At 41.9% G+C, this 20,983-nt stretch overlaps 1 protein-coding gene across 1 annotated transcript; it reads right to left on the bottom strand.

The window, feature by feature from the left end:
• Positions 1–739: 739 nt before the first annotated feature.
• wdr43 (WD repeat domain 43) lies at positions 740–19,491 on the bottom strand. Its single transcript, XM_033643353.2, has 18 exons — positions 19,243–19,491; positions 18,203–18,337; positions 17,843–17,964; positions 13,256–13,376; positions 12,732–12,850; positions 12,497–12,599; positions 12,198–12,262; positions 10,844–11,003; positions 10,388–10,474; positions 10,092–10,217; positions 9,342–9,491; positions 8,957–9,043; positions 8,718–8,749; positions 8,439–8,502; positions 6,312–6,425; positions 4,574–4,643; positions 1,845–1,906; positions 740–1,647 (listed from the first exon to the last, which is right to left on the bottom strand). The coding sequence occupies exons 1-18, from the start codon at positions 19,447–19,449 to the stop codon at positions 1,495–1,497; spliced, it is 1,977 nt and encodes a 658-aa protein (XP_033499244.1). The 5' UTR covers positions 19,450–19,491; the 3' UTR covers positions 740–1,494.
• Between the last annotated feature and the right edge of the window lie 1,492 nt (positions 19,492–20,983).

Below are 20,983 nucleotides of genomic sequence, written 5' to 3'. Positions count from 1 at the left end.
ATAGTGTGATACAATATGTGTATGTCCATTAAGAGATTCTGCCAGATCAGTTATGCTGTAGATATCAAGTATCCCTGTAATATCCCTGGTTACATTGGGCCTTTGTGCAGTGTGTTTCAGATCGACAAGCATACCTGCTTTATGGCAATATTGGATTTTTATAACTTTTTCCCCCCAATATAATAAAGTGCCTCTGTCAAGTATTTACTGGATTAGCCCCAAAACACATCCTTCTCTGGTAGTTCTCTTAATTGAATTTTCAGAAAATATACCATCTCACAATATTTATCAAACCACAATAAAAATAAAAGAACCCATGCTGGAGAGTTGTATCACTATCACCCACTCACCAACTGTGTGAGGAAACTTGGACTACGTGCACGACCTCAACAAATTTCACTTTGGTTATTGCTATGCCTTTAAGGGACAGATTTTAAAAAGCCTCAGTATATTGGCCCCTTAGAGGGTCTTATTACTTATTCAGTAAGGACTTTTACTTCTCACCCCTACCTCCCCACCACCCCCATCAGACACAGCAAGAAATTTTGAAAACCCATTTATTCACCTATTTGAGCAAAGTTCACATTTTCTTTTTCTCAGTTGCCCCTGTGACTATGGGTTCAAGGCAGTGGACATCAGGGCATGCCCAGAATGAAACGCACAAAAAGAACACAGTTAAAACAAGACGGCTGAAACAAATCTAGAAACGATTAAAAAAAAAAAAAAAAGGCATTCGAGAGACTTTACAGGAGTTCATTTAATCCCAAGCATTTCTGGGGGATAGCTGTAGAGGGAAGAGCTCATACAAACACTTCACTGTACATACAGATTTACATTGTGTGGGGACATGATGTATGGTCTGATACGGCTCTGATCGAGCAGTATTCTGTACAACAGTCGGGGGCCCTGCATCCCAACTCCACACCTGCACTGTGTTTGCATCTGAGGGCTCCCTTTACAGCCAGGCGTGTTCCAGATGGCCTACAGAGTTGTGTAAGAATAAACCGATCACAGAGTGCTGTCTCATCTACTGTTAAGCTGGTCATACAATATTCTCTAATACTATTTATTACACAATAACATAAAATTTGGAATGCAGATTGCAGTGTAGGCAAACTGGAACATCACCAAATTATCTTTTCAGTCATTTTAAATGCAAACTCATCAGGTTATAGAGCTGGGATGCAGACTGAAGTGACAGCAGAAAGGGAACTTGAATCAATTGTATTTTGCAGAATGTTTTCCTCAAAATGTGGCATCTGTTCCTCGTATGGGGAAAAGACTGGGAGCATGACATCGCCACCCTTGTGGCTGAACGGCTTTGTGGCGAGGCAGGGGGCCAAGCTGCCCACATTTCAACACCACGTGTCCTTTGATTTTGTAAAACCAAACTTTGTTCTGATAATAAAATCAAAAGCATGAAAATAAAATGAAAGTATATATAACTCTTTCAGGTCCATTTTATGTATGATTGGTGTTTTTCCTCATTCGTTCTCACTCCTCCTCGCTCTCGTTTCCATGATCCATGTCTTCCTCTCCGTTTGCTTTGGAATCTGTTCTGCTGTCTGGATCATCCTCTTCTTCGTCTGCTTGTTCCTCTTTGTCGTCTTCCATTGCCTCCTCCGTCACCTCCTCCTCCTCCCAGTGCTGACAAGGACCAAAAAAATTTACATTTCAGTGCTCAACAAAAAACGGGCAGTCTGCAGTTTGTGAGCATGCACTAATTTACAGTGGGAACATTGCTGGTTTTCCAGTTCCTCCAACTGCTGCAGTGTTAATTTTGCCAACTTCTTTAAGCAGACACTTGTAGGATCTGGCCTACTGGACAGTTTCTTATTACTTACATCAGAGTCAGCATCGTCGGGAAGACCTTCGTCACCAGAGGCCTCATCTTCGTCAGATGATTCTGCAAAGGGCACACAAAGAAACACGAATCCATCAGGGGATACTGCGTAACTGTTTTGACTACATTAATGCTAGTCTAACCCATCCCGGAGGAAGAGAACATAGTGGAGAAAAAGAGAAAGGAAAAAGGCTTCCATGCTTTCAATTGTGTCTAAATATCATGCGAGACAGTAGATATTTGCATTTAAATACCACAGCAGAGCCATTTGGTTATGTCGACAATACTGACTGTGTGGTGCAGGAGGAGGAATGTCAATATGATTTGCTAAGGCTATTGGCCCCATTAGGTCAGCCAGGCATCATATGCTGCAACAGTGACCAGCGGACTTTAATATAGATGATACTAAATACTCTATTGTATGTCATGACTGTAAATATTAGAGCACAAACATGAAAACAAGGCAGAGATAATTATCAAGCACAGAAAGACTATAAAGTGGACCATGTCATGTTTTTGGTATTTCAGACAGCCTCATGGGAGGGGACACTGTTTATTCCTGAGCCACACTGAGAGATTACATGATGCAGCCTAATTGACATGAAAAGGGCATTTTACCCACAATACATGCTGGCTAACATGATTAGTTTGCACACATTTTCACTGAAAAGAGAAGTACCAGGAATACAGCAGAGGATAAAACGGACCACTTGAAAGCCTTTTACCTTTATTGTGACATGTGCCCATCAATTCAACAATCAACAGTATTTGTGTGTATTGAAAAATCTGCTTTTCTATAACAACATGTGATATTTTCTGTCTGGCGGCCCTATTATCTCCATCACCCTCTGGGTCACTGCTTTTCCTTTATAGAGACCTACATCTAATGCTGTACTCTATTGCAATGCTATTGACAAAGCTAACCACAGGGGATAGCAACCAACCGCGACAACCACTTTGTTCATCGTTTTCATGGGAGTCCCACATATTTACAACATGCTACAAACACCAGTAGCGTGACGATGCACTGTGTGCCATATTTTTTTCTGGTTAGAGTTAAAAAGTTTGGGTAAAATGCTGTAGCTGCTCATCACTGTCACTTTTTACACAGCTGTCTGATTAAAGAGGAGGAAGGACAGGAAAAAATGCCACAAAGTCCAACTGTCACATTGCTGAACAATGGAGGAGAAATTAATACTCAATCCACACAGCCCAGCAGGTCTGTCCTCTCTTCCTCTGGCAAAATCATTCCCCTCATCCAGAACAAGTAGGTACTCTACTTCGTGCCGACACTTTTACTTGCATGGATATTCTGTATCATCACAACCAGACAAACTAAAGCTAAAAAACAAAACAAACAAAAAAAAAACAAAACGCTGCGCCACTTAATGTGCCTCACTGCATTTTTTCTATAACTAATAATAGTCTAACAATAAAGCTCTTTTCTATAGCACTAAATTCAGGATTAATTACATAATTTGCAAAAAAAAAAAAAAAAAGTAATACCATATATGATTCTGCTGATCCACCCTTAATCACCCCGGGGAAATCCCCTGACAGTCCTAATGCTGACAGACAGACAGACTTTTCTTGCTGGAAGAGATGTTTCGCTCTTCTCCCAACTGGCCTCTGATAGACAGAATGTTCATCCAACCTGCTAAGTATTTTCTGCCTGAGCTTTTCCAAACAGTTTCTAATGATGGCTTCTCAGGTGGTTCTTTGTTACAAACACCTGGTGTGTCAGGGTACTACAGAATGGTTAATCAGTGTATAATTAAGCTAATTACCTACACAGGCAAAAACCAGTGCAAGTGCAGATCACAATTGTTTGCAAGTGAAAACATCAATTAATCACACCCATTCTGACTGTACATGCTCACTGACTCACTAACTATCCTGAAGCTTCCTGTCAGATTCCCATGCCCAACCCATAATAAGCCCAGTGCACAGCAGCATCCACACAGGACTGTAACAACCTCCTGTTCATCAACTCCCTTTATGAACTTTTTTTTTAAAGAATGAACCTTCACATCCTGGACCACTGACAGGGGTATTGGAACTCAAAGCGCAGCTTAATTATTTCATGAAAGCCAATTTTCTACGTGGTTCAATAAAGCGTCTTATACAGTACGGTAATGAGAAATGAGAGTGAACAGAGCGGGGCCTTGTTGTTCCGCTCAAAGGGGAGGATCTGAACGCTGCCGGTCAGGTTGCCAGGCAACAGGAGTCGTGTTTGCGTGCGGTGCATCGCCAAGAGTGGCTGCATGATGGGCAACATTGGCTTCATAAATCTTAACCAATTCAACGCGGTCTTCATGAGGAGTCCTGACTGACTTAAAGGTGAATTGACAAGATAATGAATGCCAGTGAGAATCACCAGAAAACAGTCGGGCAGGGCGCTGATTTCAACACAGCATCAGTGTGACCTGTTCCACTGCAGTGGGTTTAAGGGGTCACTCCAGTCACTAACGCATCTGAAATGTACAACTGAGCTCGAGATCGGACTAAGATTATTATTTTATTTCAGTAAGCTGCCACTCACACTGCTCTCTGCTCTGAATCATCACTTGGACTGATGGACTGACCAAGGCTGTGATTCTGCTTGAGATTTGAAGGGCTTTAAAACACTGTGATGCCAACAAGGAGGAGGGTTTTAAAGAACGAGAGCAGCTGGAAAACAGATTCACAAGACTGCACATAAAGAGGGAGACAAGAAGAACAAACACTTACCTTCTTCATAGACCAGCTTAGCTGTGTGGTCAACATCTGTAACTGTGTTGCTGTTGTCACTTGTCGCCACCTAGTGGTAAAAGGGAGGATGGGCGTTAGAGATTTAATAAGGGATTGGAGCAGATTGAGAATCTTTTCTTTCTCTTCAGTTTTCATTGACAAGTTACTTTTTAATTAAATGCGTCTTCACATAATAAAGGGCACATAATACAACAGAAATCTGTGTTTATTTTTTACAAAAGGACATCACCTCGAAATCTCACAATGCTGAATGTTGCACCATTTAAATGCTTGGCAGCAAGATAAAAACTTGTCTGCCAAAGCGTTTGTTCATCAGCCCAGTCCTCAAAACCCACAGGCTCTCTTCAGTCCTGTTGTTGCACACCTAAATCCAATTAGGAGCTCTATGTTTTCATGACACCTTTATTTCATTATGTGTGTAAGCACAGAAGAGGAACAAAGGCACTGATGTGATTTCTTTGTGAAAGAAGAATAAATAAAGATATGTGAAGTCACTATATGCCGGAGATGCCTCAGGTGGTGACTTCATTGGCGCAAATGGCAATATCCAAGATTTGTTCTCTGAATGACACATCACAATGACAGAGTGCTCTACTTTCATGCAGCAATTGGGGATTCTGAATTTGCACTGGGACAATATACATCTGTGCCTGAACTCATTGTGTGGATGATGTCAAGCGAAAAGCCAATCCAACCGACGAGGAAGCATATCTGTTCACAAGCAGATCGCCTGCTGGCTACCATTTCCACAAGGTCAGAAGCTGTCAACTTTGCATTTTCTAAACTGATAATCGTCCGCGTAGGTCCTTGTCCTTGTAAAATCTGCAGATGCATCTCTGTCTGAATTTATTGTGATGCTAATGTCAGGCCAGGGACATAGCTAAAACCTGCTCGGAAGAATCTCTGTCCACTTTCATAAGCGGATCGCTCCATCCGAGACGAAGTGGGAAGAACTTTCACAACAAGGTCACAAGTATCAGCTTTGCATTTTTTGGAACAGACAATTGCCCTTGTGGGACAGATGTGCCTGAGGACTGGGTTGGAAAGCCTAAACTCAAGGTTAAAAACAAAAACTAGTAGACAGCAAGATTTATTCAGTTTTTCCAAAGCTGAATTAACAAAAAACCTTGTGCGACTCGCCAAGAAGTCAAAAAATGCCAAAGATACAGTCATGGGTACAATCATGTTTTTTTAGTCATACATAATATATGGGACAAGAACCCTGTGTATTTTCTTTTCTGGATCTATATTCATGTGCAAAAACAAAATTTATTGCTCAATTTTCAAACCCCTCTCAAGTTTGTCAGCATTTTATGACTGAAATATTCTGGCAGCAGCAGAACTGCACAGAACAGCCCAGAGGTACTCACTGCACTCTGTACTGTACTAGTGATTGTATACTTAACACAACTGTACAAAGGAAAGGCATTAACCTCTATCACCATGAGGCAAAGATTGTTTTGATACCACTGTCCCTTATCTGAGTGCCCAAAATGGCACAATCCTCCCAGCACACAGGTGATGTTTTAGAGCTCAGTGTCCACAGTCAAGTTTCAACTTACAAGGTGCTATCAGGAACTACATCATCATCACGGAGGGAATCTAAGATCTAAGCCATCCCTACCACCCAGTTCATACCTATACATCAGAGTCCAGTTAATTAAAAACACTTCGAGGCAAAGATACTGAGCTTATTTCTGTACATGGTGACACCTACCTGTGTCATCAGGAGATACAGTTTCCCGTGAAGCTTTGTGAGCTTGTGAAACATCTTCACTCGGCTCTCAATCATATGATAAAGCACTCCCAGCTGGGTAACCAGGTCTGGCAGCTGTTGGGATACACAGATGGATCAGTCTGAGGTAAAAACATTTCAGCAGCAGAAAATACACAAATGAGACAACACTCGATGATAAGAAGACCTGTTCTCATCTACCCTTTGACTACTGCGTTCCTATAATGCACACGTAAAACTAGCCAGTAGACTCTACTTCACATTTATATTGTAATGCCTGATATCAGAATGGATTTTCAACTTATTACACTCTGTTGCATCTTCAGTCTGACATTGTGTTCACTCTAACTCATTTCTGGATCTTGGATCTAACGCCATTTTAGGTCCACACTGATGTGTAGCCATACCAACATGTTGGTTTTGCCTCAGTTTTAGGAGCGAAGCAGAGCAAACTAAAAATAAACTTCGATGTCGAGCGATATTGAGAAGACATGTCGATTTAGAACAGCCTTGAGGTCTTTCTAGTCTATAGTGGTCACCATTGTTGTTATTACTCCTCATTGGTTCCACGTGTCACTTGACGAAAGTTTTGACATCAGCATTCGTCCTACCTGTGGTGCCGACTGGCTAATCATCACCCCAGAGCCAGTTGATAAATCACAGTTTTGCCAAATCCAGTCAGAGAACAGTGAATACGTCTTTTCCTCTGAGATGCTCCATGAGTGCACACTCTTGTTCAATTGTTAGTGTTGCTACTTATGACTTACTGCTGTGTTTACTCAGCTACTGTTAGAGGTAGCTCTTGTTGCTTCGGGAACCGCCATTACTGTTTTGCAAGCGGCAGCCTCCATTTTACATCATCAACTACAACACAGTCCCTGACTGGCTGCTTACGTTGTCAACTATGATGAGGATCCTTGATTGGCCTCGATTGGATTTTAATTTCTGTAAAGTGTTTGGGTCGGCAATGACTCCAGATTGATAGAGTGTGACACAGAATGTTGAGCTCGCCTCATCAGGATGGTCTTACCACGCTTGACTTCTGGATCTGAGATGAAGGGGCGAATCCACTAGTTGCAAAATGAAGTCTGATTGCATACAAGTCTTTGAGAAAATGGCTCTACTTCTCACTTGATTCATTACCCTTGGTAAACATTTTCCTAATGGGTTTATGGTCTTCTTCAAATACAGCGTGATGTTCATTTTGTAAATTATGTAACGTAAAATAGCTGGGTATTCTTTAGGGCATAGCTACCCAGTGATTGACAAGTCGCTACCACAGAGACCTGTCAATCAGGGTAGAGGTGTAGCAATGCATCATTGACGACAACGCACCAGTCAGATCAACCCTCTCGTCAAAATCAAGTCACGTCTGGCTTCAAAAACCAAACAGGATGGGAACAGCAAAAATTGCAAACTCACGGTGGCTATGTCCACTTTTATTTTCAACACTCAAGGTCAGGACCCAGGCAAATAATTGTAGTGAGTGGAAGACAATAGCTCATAGAGGGCTGAGGTGAAATGTGCTGGAAGCCAAACAGTAAAGATTTTCCCTTGTTAAGATCAACCTGAACAGCAAATGTTCCATCTGTATGACCTTAAAGGTCAAGGGATATCTCATTTGAAAATCAAAATGTTAGTCAGCTAACAGTGCCACGATAAAGGTCACAGGGTGCCCAAAAATCAATAGGTTTCCTTGCCTTTCCAGCATCAGTGTACATGGTGAATGGATATTCAGCTGCTGGTTATGGAGATATTTTGGTCATAGTCACACAAACGCACAGACGGTTGCAGGAAATCGCATAATCTCTGCTGTGTGGCAGAGGCAATGGCTCTAGATCTAAATATGATTAAACATGAATGTCGACAAAGGGGGAAGATATGCACAGAAGGAAGCAGTGCGTTTGTTTGTATGCTTGTGTTATTTAAACTGCCGTGTGCAGTGCTTAGGGGAATCACATTATGCACTGTTTAGACCGTGGAGAGCTTTAAGTGTGTGTCTGTGCAGAAGGCATTGCAGTACAAGTCAAACAAGCACCAACAAACTGGAGTCTGGTGGCTTCATATCAGCATTACGGGCACAATGAGATGTTGGAAAAGTGGACTCACCGATGCCAGGTATGATGTGTGGTGCATGAGTACAGCCTTGAGCCACCGCACCATTAAAACTGCCCTGTAGGAAGAACAAATGAATTTGCTGTCAAGTGGGAACCAGAACTGCCTGATTGTATACATCAACACGATGGGGCTTAATGTTTTTATAATGGAATAGAAACCAGCAGCATAAACACCAGTGACTGCATGAATGACTTCTGTCTAACATGTACAAATAACTGTCAACTGGAGCCAATTAACTGCATACAGCTGATGTGTTAAGCTTCCACTTACGTAAAAGGGTGCCCTTGGAGCCTCTTTGTGATCTACAGGAAATAAAGGCTGATTAAAAACTGCAGAAAAACATTACACTGAGTTAACGTGACTTCACTTAGAAATCCTGACAGTGACAGAAGATCTCGGCAGGTTAATTCAGCTCAGAGAGGACTGGTGACTCCAAGACAAACAAATAAACTCGACATGTTTCAGAGGAATATGTAGTGGTTTGTACATTGAATGGAAAATTAACCCACCTCTTCCACCAAAGGTAAAACAGCAGGGAGGGGTAACCTAGCAACAGTTTTCTTTATCACCATGTCTTTACGAGTCTGAAAAACTTTCTGTGGGAGAGAAAGGGGAAAAAAAGTTATTACGATTTAAAATTTTAATTGTAAAAGCTTCTACAATTTGAGCTTATGGAAGCCTAAACATTCAGACTCGGTGTGGAAGATGTCTCAGGATTGAGATCAAAAATTTCACACCCAAATCAATTTAACTTTTGGCTGGCAGTACATGTCTTTTTAACCTTCTGAATGGCAAATGAGCAGAAAAAGAAAACATGAAGTATTCACTTGGGGTTTTCATCTATCAAAACTGAATCTTTTATTTCACTGTGTAGACTCAGGGAAGAAGACTTACATTTAGGATGTTGGCGTCGTTGCTCTCCAGGCCCTGCACCAGCAGCACTGCAAAATTGTCTGTCTGTAAAGAGGCTGTCCCTTTAGGAGCCCCCTTCTCGCTGGAGACGGTAGACAGATCAATTTCTCCAAGCCGCTCCGCTATTGACATCTACAGGAGAGCAGAGGTATTTTATGTAAACAAGAATTGGCTGGTGTCTGTTCACACGCTAAATGTATCCACCTCGGCCAGATTTAACACGTGTACCACGTCACAGGAAACTAGCCTGAAAGCATGAAAAGCCAAACAGCAATAAAACAGTATGCTTTATATGTTCTCATACTTAAACAAGTCAGTTTTTATTAAGTATAACCAGACTGGGAAAAGGATTTCAGTGAGGATATAAGGTTTTCTTCAGGACATTAAACTGTTAGAAGGTCTGCATGTGCATGTTATAGCCTTTGTCTGTTGGCTACAGCACAACAAAGTAGAGCTATTCAACAATATAGCCTACTTTTTGCTTGTGACAGAAGCACAAATAAAGGAAAAATCACCAAGTAACAGAAAAACCGCATGCCTCCAACATCGGACAGGTAAAACGCCCCGCTTCTGAAATGTTCTGGTGTAGTATGACACATGGTGCGGGACGCAACAAAATCGAGTCACAGCCGCAGTGGAATCCAGGTACAAGTTATTTGGAGTCTGAGCCAAAAAGCCATCACACATGCAGCAAGCTACCATTTGGTGCATCATCGTCAACACTGGACCCACCTCTTTGGTGTCTGTGTCTTTTTTCCTCTTCTCTGATCCCTGTGTGGTTCCTTTGATTGGGGCTTGGTGACCAGGGAGCCCTGGGACCAACACTTTGCTCTTGGCATTGACAATAGGGGTTTTCACCTGGAATGCAAAACACCATGTCAGGTTTTCATCTTCAGTCACAGTTATAGTTCAATTTTATCTACTGTGCCCATGGCTTGGCAAACAAGACCAGATCAGGTGTGGAGACCCTGCTCGGGCTGCATCTGTCTTCCTGACTCATAATAAAGAAAATAACACTTGATTGTTACCTTGGAAACAGTGGTCTCCATGGATAGGGATAAGCTGGTCTGAACATCCCGGGTCAAACACACGTGTCTCTCTGCTGTGTTGATCTCCTGTACAGATAAGAGAAGGGAGCATTTCAGGTAAATCAAGAGTCTAGGGAGCACAGTTTTTAAAGGCTGATAATACAGAACCAACATCATTTCTCTCAGGCTGTAAAAGCTGACAAACATCTTCTAATGTAACAACCAATACAGACTGAAGGCAAGAATCAGGAATGTATTGTTTTTAGCCTTAAGACAAACAGTAAAAACAAAACTTCATCTAACAGCTGACCACTCTTACTCATCCTGTATCTTATAAAGCACCAGAACACACACCAGAGTTATCAACTAATCTATAAATAAGATAGAGAGAAGAAGCTGTACAAAACATGTTCATCTGTGCAAATCTTCACATTGATCTAATCCTAGTATCCTTACCACTTTCTCCATCACAGGCTGAAGGTGGTTGCCATAGGCCAGCTGCACGGTCCGTGTATCAGCTGTGAGGGCCGCAGCCAGCAGTGGGATCGGCACCGGGGAGTCCTTTGTGTCGGACATCTGCACCGTACACGAGGGGGACAATGGCTTCTTACAGGCCCTGTGGGGACATGTGTTTGGACAGACCATGAGCACAGCTAGTACGCAACACTGAATGAAATGTGTAAGAGGAGTTTCATCATTCAAAAAAAAAAAATAAAAATAAAAAAAAATTTAAAATTACTGCAGATTAGTGTCATCTGTGGCAGTGCAGTGTCCCCTAACAGCCATTAGGGGGCAAACACGCCAAATGTGTTTTAACAGTGCAATTTAAATATGGGCTGTACACTTTCAGGTAAGATGCTGCCAATTTGCTTTGTTTGAACCAAATGTTTGGTTTTAGGTATGAGGTACAAAACCTCGGAGTGGAATACAAAATGTCTCCTACAGAGGTATTTCACTGCTGGAAATACAGTCTTAGTATAAAACTAGGCCGTCTATAGATGCAAATACTTTTGAAATTGGCGCTAAACACAGAAACTCAAAAAAAGGACTTTGGCATTTACTTTTGAGGTAGAGAACCTGCAACTACCAGAATGCACTGTTCCACACCACACCAATAAACACTCACACAATGGTAACAAACAACCTCATATTACAGTTTAACAGTGAGCTAAAAAATGTTTCTGAAAACGTTTGAGGCGACATAGCAATAAGGCAACACAACAGAATCGTGCTTTACATCTGATCAGCACTGCATAGTTTTACTGTTTGATCTCAGTTGTTTCAGCCTCGGTTTTCACTGTGCAAACAGTGTGGCGCCCACATCCTGTTCAAAAACTCTCGCAATTACAGCTTAAGAGGGCCCAAATGGTTCTTTAAACATTTTTAGTAAAGAAAAGGCAGTGTAGTAACACCATCTTGATTTGTATTCTATAAGCACTGGCATGCTTTGATGTTTGATTGGATTTTGGTCTGTCTCTTGATCTGCTTCTACACTCTGTGTCCATAGCGGCAGCACGGGTGGCGGGCAATACGAAAATGTGGAAGTATAGCCAGCGAAACTCTGCTAGATGACCCGTTCTGTGTCATCCTGGGGAGGAGAGGTATATCTAGGCACTGGTTTGATGGACCCAAGTTTACCATAGTTCATTTACACATACTACCCACACTGTTTTGATACAAAGCTGGCTGACAATCTGCAAAGTATCCCTTTAAGCCAATTGCTTTTCCAAAGCGCAAAAATGCATCATACAGTAGCCTTACACTACCATATGGCACAGGTAGTACAACATACAGTCTTTTAAGGGCTTACCCATTTAAAAAGTGCTCAAAGAGATGCAGCTGCCCATCTTTACACACCACTGCCAGCCTCACCGCCTGTGCAACACAAATAACACACAAACATTTGCATAAGGTAAATAGGTTACATAAAACAGCCAATATGTCTGTGTAGCTCCAACATAATTACACCACAGGAAGGAACATTTTATCAGGGCTGTAGGCTCGTGCTTACATTTCATGCACTCTACAAATACATATAATCTTTACGCTATCAGTGTGCATTATTAAGACGTCTGCAAAGTCAATGTTAAGACATCTCTCCACTCTGACCTCTTCCTTGCTGTTGGACGTGACAAGATCGATGTGTTGTGGCTCGTCTGTCAGTGTGAAGGACACCACTGAATTCTTGTCCTTTCCGTCTTCTCGTACTTGCCTGCAGTGAGACAACTTCATGTCAGTTCCGTGAGAAAAAGCACAGCAATCAAAGCTGCACATTTCAAATGAATCTCACGACACAGCATCACTAACACCAGGAGTGGCCTCTGGCTATTACGCGTGCACTTACCAAACACTGAGCAGTCGATCATGTGCGGCACCAGACAGGAAATAAAGACCATTGCTGTCGGGAGGTCGTGTGGTAGCAAAGCACAGGGTCGTCACGGCTGTGGAGTGGCCTGTGAACCTCTGCAGAGGGAGCAATGACAACAAGCAGGACAGTTAAAACAATTCTGCTGAAAACATCAGACCAGTGTTTGACTTGTTTATAACCTTCACTGTTTCACTTCAGTGACACAGGGACTGGGATTTTCACCAGCATTAATTCCATAAGAGTGAGGCTTCTTGCAGGTTTACTTGAAAACCCAATAGTTGACCTATGGCTGGGGAATATATCACAATTATATCTATATTTACTGTGATACGAGACAAGATATCGTCATAGATTTTGGATATCATATTCTAAGTTTTGTCTCTTCCTGTCACAATCTCACTATTGAGGTATTGGTATTTCATTTCTCCATATCCCCCTGACCTAAGTTAACCTTGGTCTAATACATCCACAGACAGGAATGTACATCAGCTGTCACTCACCCTGTAAACCTCCTTGGTTTCCAAGTCCCACATCTTGATTACATGTCCAGCTGAGAGCAGCAGTTTGCCGTCAGGGCTCACGCTTAAACTGGTCACTGCTGCACGGTCAGCCTTCCACTTACTGTGCAAATAAAAAAAGACAACTGTTGTCGCATGCGTTTATGCATTTTGAAGAAGGTTTATCCTCCAACTACATTCACATAGGAATCCATTTCTTCTGTTGTTGACATTTAACAAAATCAGGGGCATCAGAAGCACCTGCTTTGTCCTCCACTTTGAGATCCAAGTAGCACTTTCACCGTTGAGTTTTCTATCACAGCAGGGTTTTTTAGTTTGAGGTGAAGAGCCTGGAACTTTACAGCTACATTCAACAGCATACTATTTACTATTGCACTTCACCTGACAGCAGTAACAAACATACAGAACACTCGCACCACTCTCCGAACCATTTTGAGGACCACAAATAGTCTTTAGCGAGCATCCAGAGAGGATTCATGGTGACATTGCGGCTCATGCCTGTACCTGCCGACTGTGCCGCTACTAAATCACTGAGGAAAAGGCGTTTATGATGAAATACAGTGATACTAAATGCATGATGGTAAAGCCTTCAATGTTATGGCTTGTTGGCGTATTTCAATGTTATCGAGTGAAGTGTCAGCGCCTGACGTCTGTGGTGGCCCTGGCATTAGGTTGCATCCACATTCTGAGCTTTTACACTGTTTGTGTGTTTTCTAAATGAGGAGAAGCTGAGACAATAAGTAAGCAAAAGTGTCGTTTAAAGGTTACAACAGTTCCATTTTTAAGACAGGTACTCTTCAAACATACAGCACTATCTTTCTGAGTCAGCTTCAAGCACTTTTTTCATTAGAGAGGTGACGGTCTGACAGTATCAAAGTCACTGAAAGTTCACAGCAATGACAATGAAAACAGGTGAGGCACCAGGAGAAAAGTTAGTAGTTATTCAGTCAAGACATCCTTTGTTTTTGATCAAACCAGACATCACTGTGAAAAAGAATAAGTTAACTCAATCAATAACTTATGGCGCTCCATTCTGCCGAACTGACTTAATGAGAATGTCTCCCACTGCCAATCTGTTCTTTTCTTTGAAGGATTTTCACCCACTGTCCCTTCTACAACTTAACAAACCCTGTGATGTTGTTCTGCTGCACTTCAAATGGGTTTAAGACTTTTAAACAACTTTTCTCAACAGTGAACCTCTGCTTAAGCAATCTCTAGTAGATTTACTTATAACACACGCTCATTAATAGGTAGTCCTGGATCAAATGAAGCAAAAGAGTCTGTGACAGGAGCACGCTTCACTGAAGGGATGACGGTTTGGTGATAAACAGTTTCATGTTGGTCTAGCAGACAGCACACGTATTAGCCTTGATTCTTTGCCTGAGCCCAATTGGGCCCAACCTGATGAGTTTGGGGCGGGCTGAAATTTTGTACTGCGACTGAGAGAGGGAAAGAAACAAAACAACAGAGCAATATAGTGGAGTACCACTGGAGATAATGAGTGCGAGAGATGGACACAAAACAAGGGAAAGAGAAAGACAGAGAGAGCGAGCGGCAGCAAGGGGACTTGGTTGGCAGTTTTTGCTTCTGCCTCCCCAGCAGTGGGAGGGATGTGTGTAACATGCAGCTGAGAGCACTGATCATCATCTGCATGCCTCATCACCATGGCCCGCTGCAGCACTCAAAGACAGAGATGCAATGAGGGATGCAGCCCACTCTGCCAAACCTGTAGTGCACGAGACAGACTACTGAAATGACAGAAGGACGACAGCTGCGAGAAAAGAAGTCATGTTCGAAGATTGAAATAATATATACTTTTCAGTTGAAATTTGGGTTTTTAATCAAAATTGGGTGCAAAACTGCTACCTTGGTTTAAGCTTGGACAGATACTCGGCAGGTTTATGTGCAGTCAGGCTTGATTTTTGGGCCTTTTCAAAGCTCTCAGCACGTGTTCCTACCTGGCTTTGCTTGAGCAAATACCATTACTGTTAGACAGATTAAATATGGCGTTAGTTTCTGTTACTTCAGTTGTTGGGAACCTTGCCAGTTAATCTAAACAGGTAATTGACAGACATCTCATTAAAAACACTGGAAGTTACATGTTACAAACCAGTGAACTGTAGATAAGCAAGACTAAAAAAAAAGTCCCATTTTTAATTCCCATTATTGTTCATGTTAACAGGGAATAAAGTTTGCAGTGGTGCCTTGAGTTAAAAAAGGCTGATCACACCTCTTAAGTTCTGCTAATGGTTATAAACTGCACTTTGTTGCTGGTCCATGTTTGGGATGAACAGAGGTCTCCCAAATCCTGTTCTGAAACTTTCTCCAACAGCACCACACCAACATCCCTTTCTTCACAGGTATATCAAACACACGTCTGTGGCAGGTGGAGGCGTTAGTATTTCTCCACTGTTATAAAAGGGGAGTCTGCCTTAACTAATATGAAGAGTGCCTCCACTGATGTCTTAAAAATTCTGAAAAATATTGTTTAAGACAAACAAGTGGAGCAAAGCCACACATTTAAGGAGTAAGCAGACTGTTTACACCAGAAACTACAGACAGGTTACACATTAAAGAAAACAACAACATAAAAGTGTCTTATGAACGGCTTTAATGCACCTTGGCATTGACTCTCCAAGTCTCTGAGCTCTACTGAACTGACGCAACACCATTCTTCCAAAAGATATTCCCTCATGATGGCGGTGGAGAGAGCTGTCTAATCACCCTTAGGTGTTCAATAGAGTTGAGCTCCAGAGACATTTTCATACATGCCAAAGAGCATGATTGGATTTTAACTGCTTAAAGTCTGGGTAAAGCAAAAATAAACGTATAATGAGTTTGTCACACCACAGAAAAAGTGTCATTAACCACCCAGCCAAATCTGAATGATTAACAACATGGATGCACGATAAAATCAGCACGTCATTGGTGTCGGTATCAGACAATATCAGCTTTAAAATGAACTATTAGTATCGGCAAACATGCTTTTTCTTCACAATAAGTGAATATTTTATTCATTAAAACTATTGTATTTCATGTCTCCATCTGCTGGTGGGCCATCACCGTAAGGGCATGCATGCATAATATGATGCTAATTTCACTACAGAAGAGACTCAATGATCACTAAAATTAGGCAGGAAAAAAAGTGATATATCGCTATTGGTCGTCAAATGTTTTGTTACGTATCTGCATATCGGCAAAAAATCCAATATCTTGCATCCCTAATTAAATAAAAAAAAAACCCACAAACTATATAAAATTAGGTTTCAAAATCACAAAAGAAAAGCAGTGTTCTCTGCTCTGAAATGCTGGGGCCACGTCCGCAATAGGCACCAGCTCGGAGAGCAAGCCGTCGTGCAGCTTCAGACTCCTGTTAGCAGCAAATCCAGTAGCACAGTAACTTACACACCACCTGACCCAAAGAACGATTTGCCAGTGGAACGCAGAGAGCTCACAATGATGAGCACACCAACACTGATGCTGTGCGCTCTAACATTGGTAGTAAGGTAGTTTTTATATAGTGGGAGAGAGGGTATGCTAAGGTTGGCTGCAGTGCGTCACTGAGCCATGACTTCAGGCCCACCCCAAAAACCCTGGACACAATTTTTTTAAAAACAGTCTGAACTGTCTAAACTTTTCAAACAAGTGTAATATCTTTTGAAAGATATCTCTGATTAGCTTTTCCCATACTAAACCTGTACAGTACAGTAAACCTGTGTGCAAGCATCTGCATCGGTTATGTTTCTCCACTCATTTATTCAATTTTTTCCTTTAATTTCTCAACTGTACAGTGCTCATAAGAACGAATGCATTAGGATCGGTCTGATTCCGCTCAGCAGGTGACTGATAGATCAATCACATCGCATGTTCACTACGCTGTTATTTAGAGCAGCGTGTCACAATGTTGGGTAAAAAATTACGTTTGTTCTGAGTTTTGACAAGTGGGGGAAAGTTTATGCAAATGACTCGGGGAGTCAATATTAAGTTGGAGGGGGAAAAATAGTTTGCTAGCAAAAGGCAATGAAAGACACATTCAGGTTGCAGGCTTCTCATTTTGAGCCGGCCCTGACTTTTGCTATCACCTGTTACAAGGGAAAATGTCACTGGCAGAGGGTCGGGTCATCTGTTGCTGACTGATGTGCTCCCTACAAGCCTGTGCCTGCACTTGTCAAATATCATTTCTGACTGAAAAGACAGGCTCTGTTACACCAGTGCATGGCTGTGATCACACTGTATGTTTCTGTAATTCATTGTTCTTCCAACATAAAATCAGAGAACACATCATCAAGGCCTCGGGTGCGAGACACTTTTAGTGGTTTGAAGTGTGATAAACTGAAAATATTTGCTCCATTTAATCTGGCACCGCACTACGAACTGCAGGTCTCTCTGAATGTGATATTTTATTTCTCTTCATAAATCCAACAGCATCCTATTTAGAGTCTAAACAGCACAATAATGTTTAACAACGTGACTCAATATAGCAAATGTGTTTTGGTTTAGACAAGCCTGGACAGATCAGGAAGAGCTTTTTTAATATACTGTGTATCTAATAGTAATCTAGATACTGACCTTCTCGTCTTGCCTGTCTGCAGGTCCCACTCGATAATGTTTGTATCATCTGAGCCGCTGTATAATAAACTGTCCTCAGGGTGCCACTGGACACAATTCACTCCTCCACTATGGCCTCCATCCTGGCAGAGACAGAAAATGACAGTTAGCAGTGGCAAATAAATTATCCTGCTATTCAAAAGTGAACACTATACTTAAAAATGTCACTTTAACAGAAGCATGTTCTTATTACATACAATTCATTTCCAGGAGAGAACTTTTCCCAGTTGGAAAAATTGCATTCTACGTACCACTTTACCTCCCTTTAATAGTATGTAATAGACAAGCCAGAATGTGGGTGTGTAATGTCTCAAGACTCACCAGGGTACAATGCAGAGCTCCCTTTGCTGTACTGTAGATTAGGACACTGCCTGCAGCTGTGCCCATCGCCAACAGGTCTGCCTTCTCCTCCACCTGTCCTGCCTCTGATTTCCTCTTCTTCCTCTGAGGCCCCTCCTGAAACAGCACATTTGTGATGTTAACCTAACTAAACATTATAATAATACATATGAGACGTGCTTGGTTAAATTGGAGGCTGTCTCAATCAATTTATTTGCCACATTAAATATCATAAAAGTACAAGCCAAGTACAAGGTAATCTTGTCAGTCTATTATAACACTTATAAGTTATAAAACAGATTATAACAAATGTTGTGTTTGACTGGCTGCTATTATTTGACATTTGAAATAAAACATGGCCTGCTCAACAACCTCCTGTTAAGTAATGGGAACTAACATGCTAATTTAAAATATCATGGACACAATAAACACATTGCAGGCAGCATGAAAATGAATAATTGCGATTCAATTTTTAATTTTCTGCCATGAACTAAAATAACATGTGTGAAACGGTTAACAAAGTGGCCGTGGATACACTGGGGTAAAACTTTCTGAAGAGTTGTCACGGTGGCACACGCTTCTGAAGCTCTGGTGAGCTAATGCTAACTTGAATAACCAGTTTATTTACATTACTAACTGTCTGACCAGAGTAAAAAATAACTGGTCGCATTAATGTAGCTGCAGTATTTATTCTTTAGAGTTAGCTCGCCCTGTTATACCAAATTTAAACATTGTCCGTGTTTTCGGGACCACCATGTGGGGCTAACATGTGCGTCCTGCGCAGCTGTTGGAAGCTAGCTAACTGCTAACGTGGCTATCCTCCTAACCAAGTCCGTGTCCGTGACATGACGGCATTAACACACAGCCGGAGGTTAGCAGCTCTCTGTACACTTTCCTTAAATGACAGCGAGACTTTTCTGGGTTCACAGTGTGCACTTCTACAGGAATCTCCACCACAGACAGCTTGCTCGGGCCTCACTAGCTAGCGTCACTGAAGCTAATTCCAAGGCAGGCTCACGTACCTTGACTGTCCGGCATGGTCCCCAGGCTATGCAGATACAAGTGGCACTCAAATGAGCTGAAGGCACGTATTCTTGGTGAAGTGTTTTACTGTCTGTGTTCCAGATGCGCAGTCTGCCGTCTTGGGCACACAGCGCTAAGTACTGTCGGGATTTTGGTGAAAAAACGCAGGGTAGCTGCAGCGAAGAGCTGCCACCATCGGCCGCCATTTCTGAGCCGCTGCTTGCGTCTGCGCGCGTGCGTGCGTGCGTGGTTTACACAAACCACGTGTGGACCTCTGAGGACATGCGCGTTGGGACGTCAGGAGCGCCGCCCTCCCATTGGCTGCTGCCAGACGACTAGCAGGTTGACTCATGCTGCCTTCAAGTCCCCTGGTAATAAGAGACACTATCAAAAATCAGATATACTTTACTGTAGAATAGAAAAATGAAATATAAAGTGCATAAAATATGAAAATATGTACATTTAAAATATAAAATATGCATAATGTTCAAAGCATGTAAAGTGTGTAAAAAATACAACAATATGTGTCTTATGCTGCATTGCAATGTATAAGACTAGTGTGTAAGTTATAAATATAAAAATATGTGTATGATGCTCCAGTGTACAACACACTATATACATTAGTAGAAATAGAAATAAAAATAAAAAAGTATGTACAGTATGTGCAACATATTGTTAAATATACATTCAAGAGTGGTGTTGGTGAGAATAAATCAGGATATTGAGAAGAATATTGCACAGCTGAATAACTGCACAGGGTATTGCTGCAGCTGAATTATCGCACCAATTATATGTACAGTTAGGACAGTGTTACAAAGAATTATAGCACCTTTAAATCTCTTGTGCACAATGCACTATAATAAATAAATTATGGAATTATTAACTCCTGACTGGTGAATTAAATCCAAGTGCCAGACTATTGACCCCGAGTGTCTGACACTCTTAGGGAGGAGTTGTAAAGTTTGATGGCCACAGGCAGGAATGACCTCCCGTGGTGCTCTGTGCTGCATCACTGGGTCTACCACTGAATTTATAATAGAGTGGGAGTGACACACTGTCCAAGATGACACAAAACTTAGACAGCATCCTCCTCTCTGACTTTGCCACCGCAGAGGCCAGCTCCACCCCTGCAACGTTACTAGCCTTGCAAATCAGTTTGTTGAGTCTGTGGGCGTCTGATACCCTCGACCTGGTGCTACCCCGGCACACAGCAGCAAACAGGCCACCACAGACTCATAAATCCTCAGCGTTACCTGGCAGATGTTGAAGGACCTCAGCCTCAGGAAATAGAGACGCTCCAGCTCTTCTTCAGTGTGTCCAGTTTCTTTGTTTATGAACACTCCCAGTCCCAGGTACATGTAGTCCTCCACAAATCCTACCCTGACCCTACAACACCTAAAGCTTCTGCTTCTTTGAGATTTAATGGCATCCTTAACATTGCATTACTGCCCCCGTCGTTAATACTAATTATCACTTCTTTCCAGCACACTGGGATTCTTCCTTTTGACCATACTTTCTTAAGCCATACTTTATTAAATAACAGAAACATCTTCATTCCAGCATGATGAAGCACCCCCGAATAGCACCACTACATTAGGCCCTTTACAGCTGCTGTAAATATGCCGTTATGTGCTTTCAATAAAAAAACAACAACAGCAAAACTGTCAAAAGAGCTGACACAGTTGCTCCAATTTGTTTTACAACAACAAATAAACGCTTTACATGTGTTTATCTTTATGT

The sequence above is a fragment of the Epinephelus lanceolatus genome, chromosome 15 (assembly GCF_041903045.1).
Source record: "Epinephelus lanceolatus isolate andai-2023 chromosome 15, ASM4190304v1, whole genome shotgun sequence".
Lineage (NCBI taxonomy): Eukaryota > Metazoa > Chordata > Actinopteri > Perciformes > Serranidae > Epinephelus > Epinephelus lanceolatus.
Note: the sequence above shows the minus strand (reverse complement) of the source record. Positions and strands in the feature narration are given on the sequence as shown.

Excerpts from the sequence above, each read along its gene's own strand:
- wdr43 (XM_033643353.2), bottom strand. The coding sequence starts at position 19,449 with ATGGCGGCCGATGGTGGCAGCTCTTCGCTGCAGCTACCCTGCGTTTTT. Across the intron at positions 12,263-12,496 it reads CGTCCAACAGCAAGGAAGAG|GCGGTGAGGCTGGCAGTGGT; the intron begins GTCAGAGTGGAG and ends TGTGTTGCACAG. Across the intron at positions 9,492-10,091 it reads AAGACACAGACACCAAAGAG|ATGTCAATAGCGGAGCGGCT; the intron begins GTGGGTCCAGTG and ends GCTCTCCTGTAG.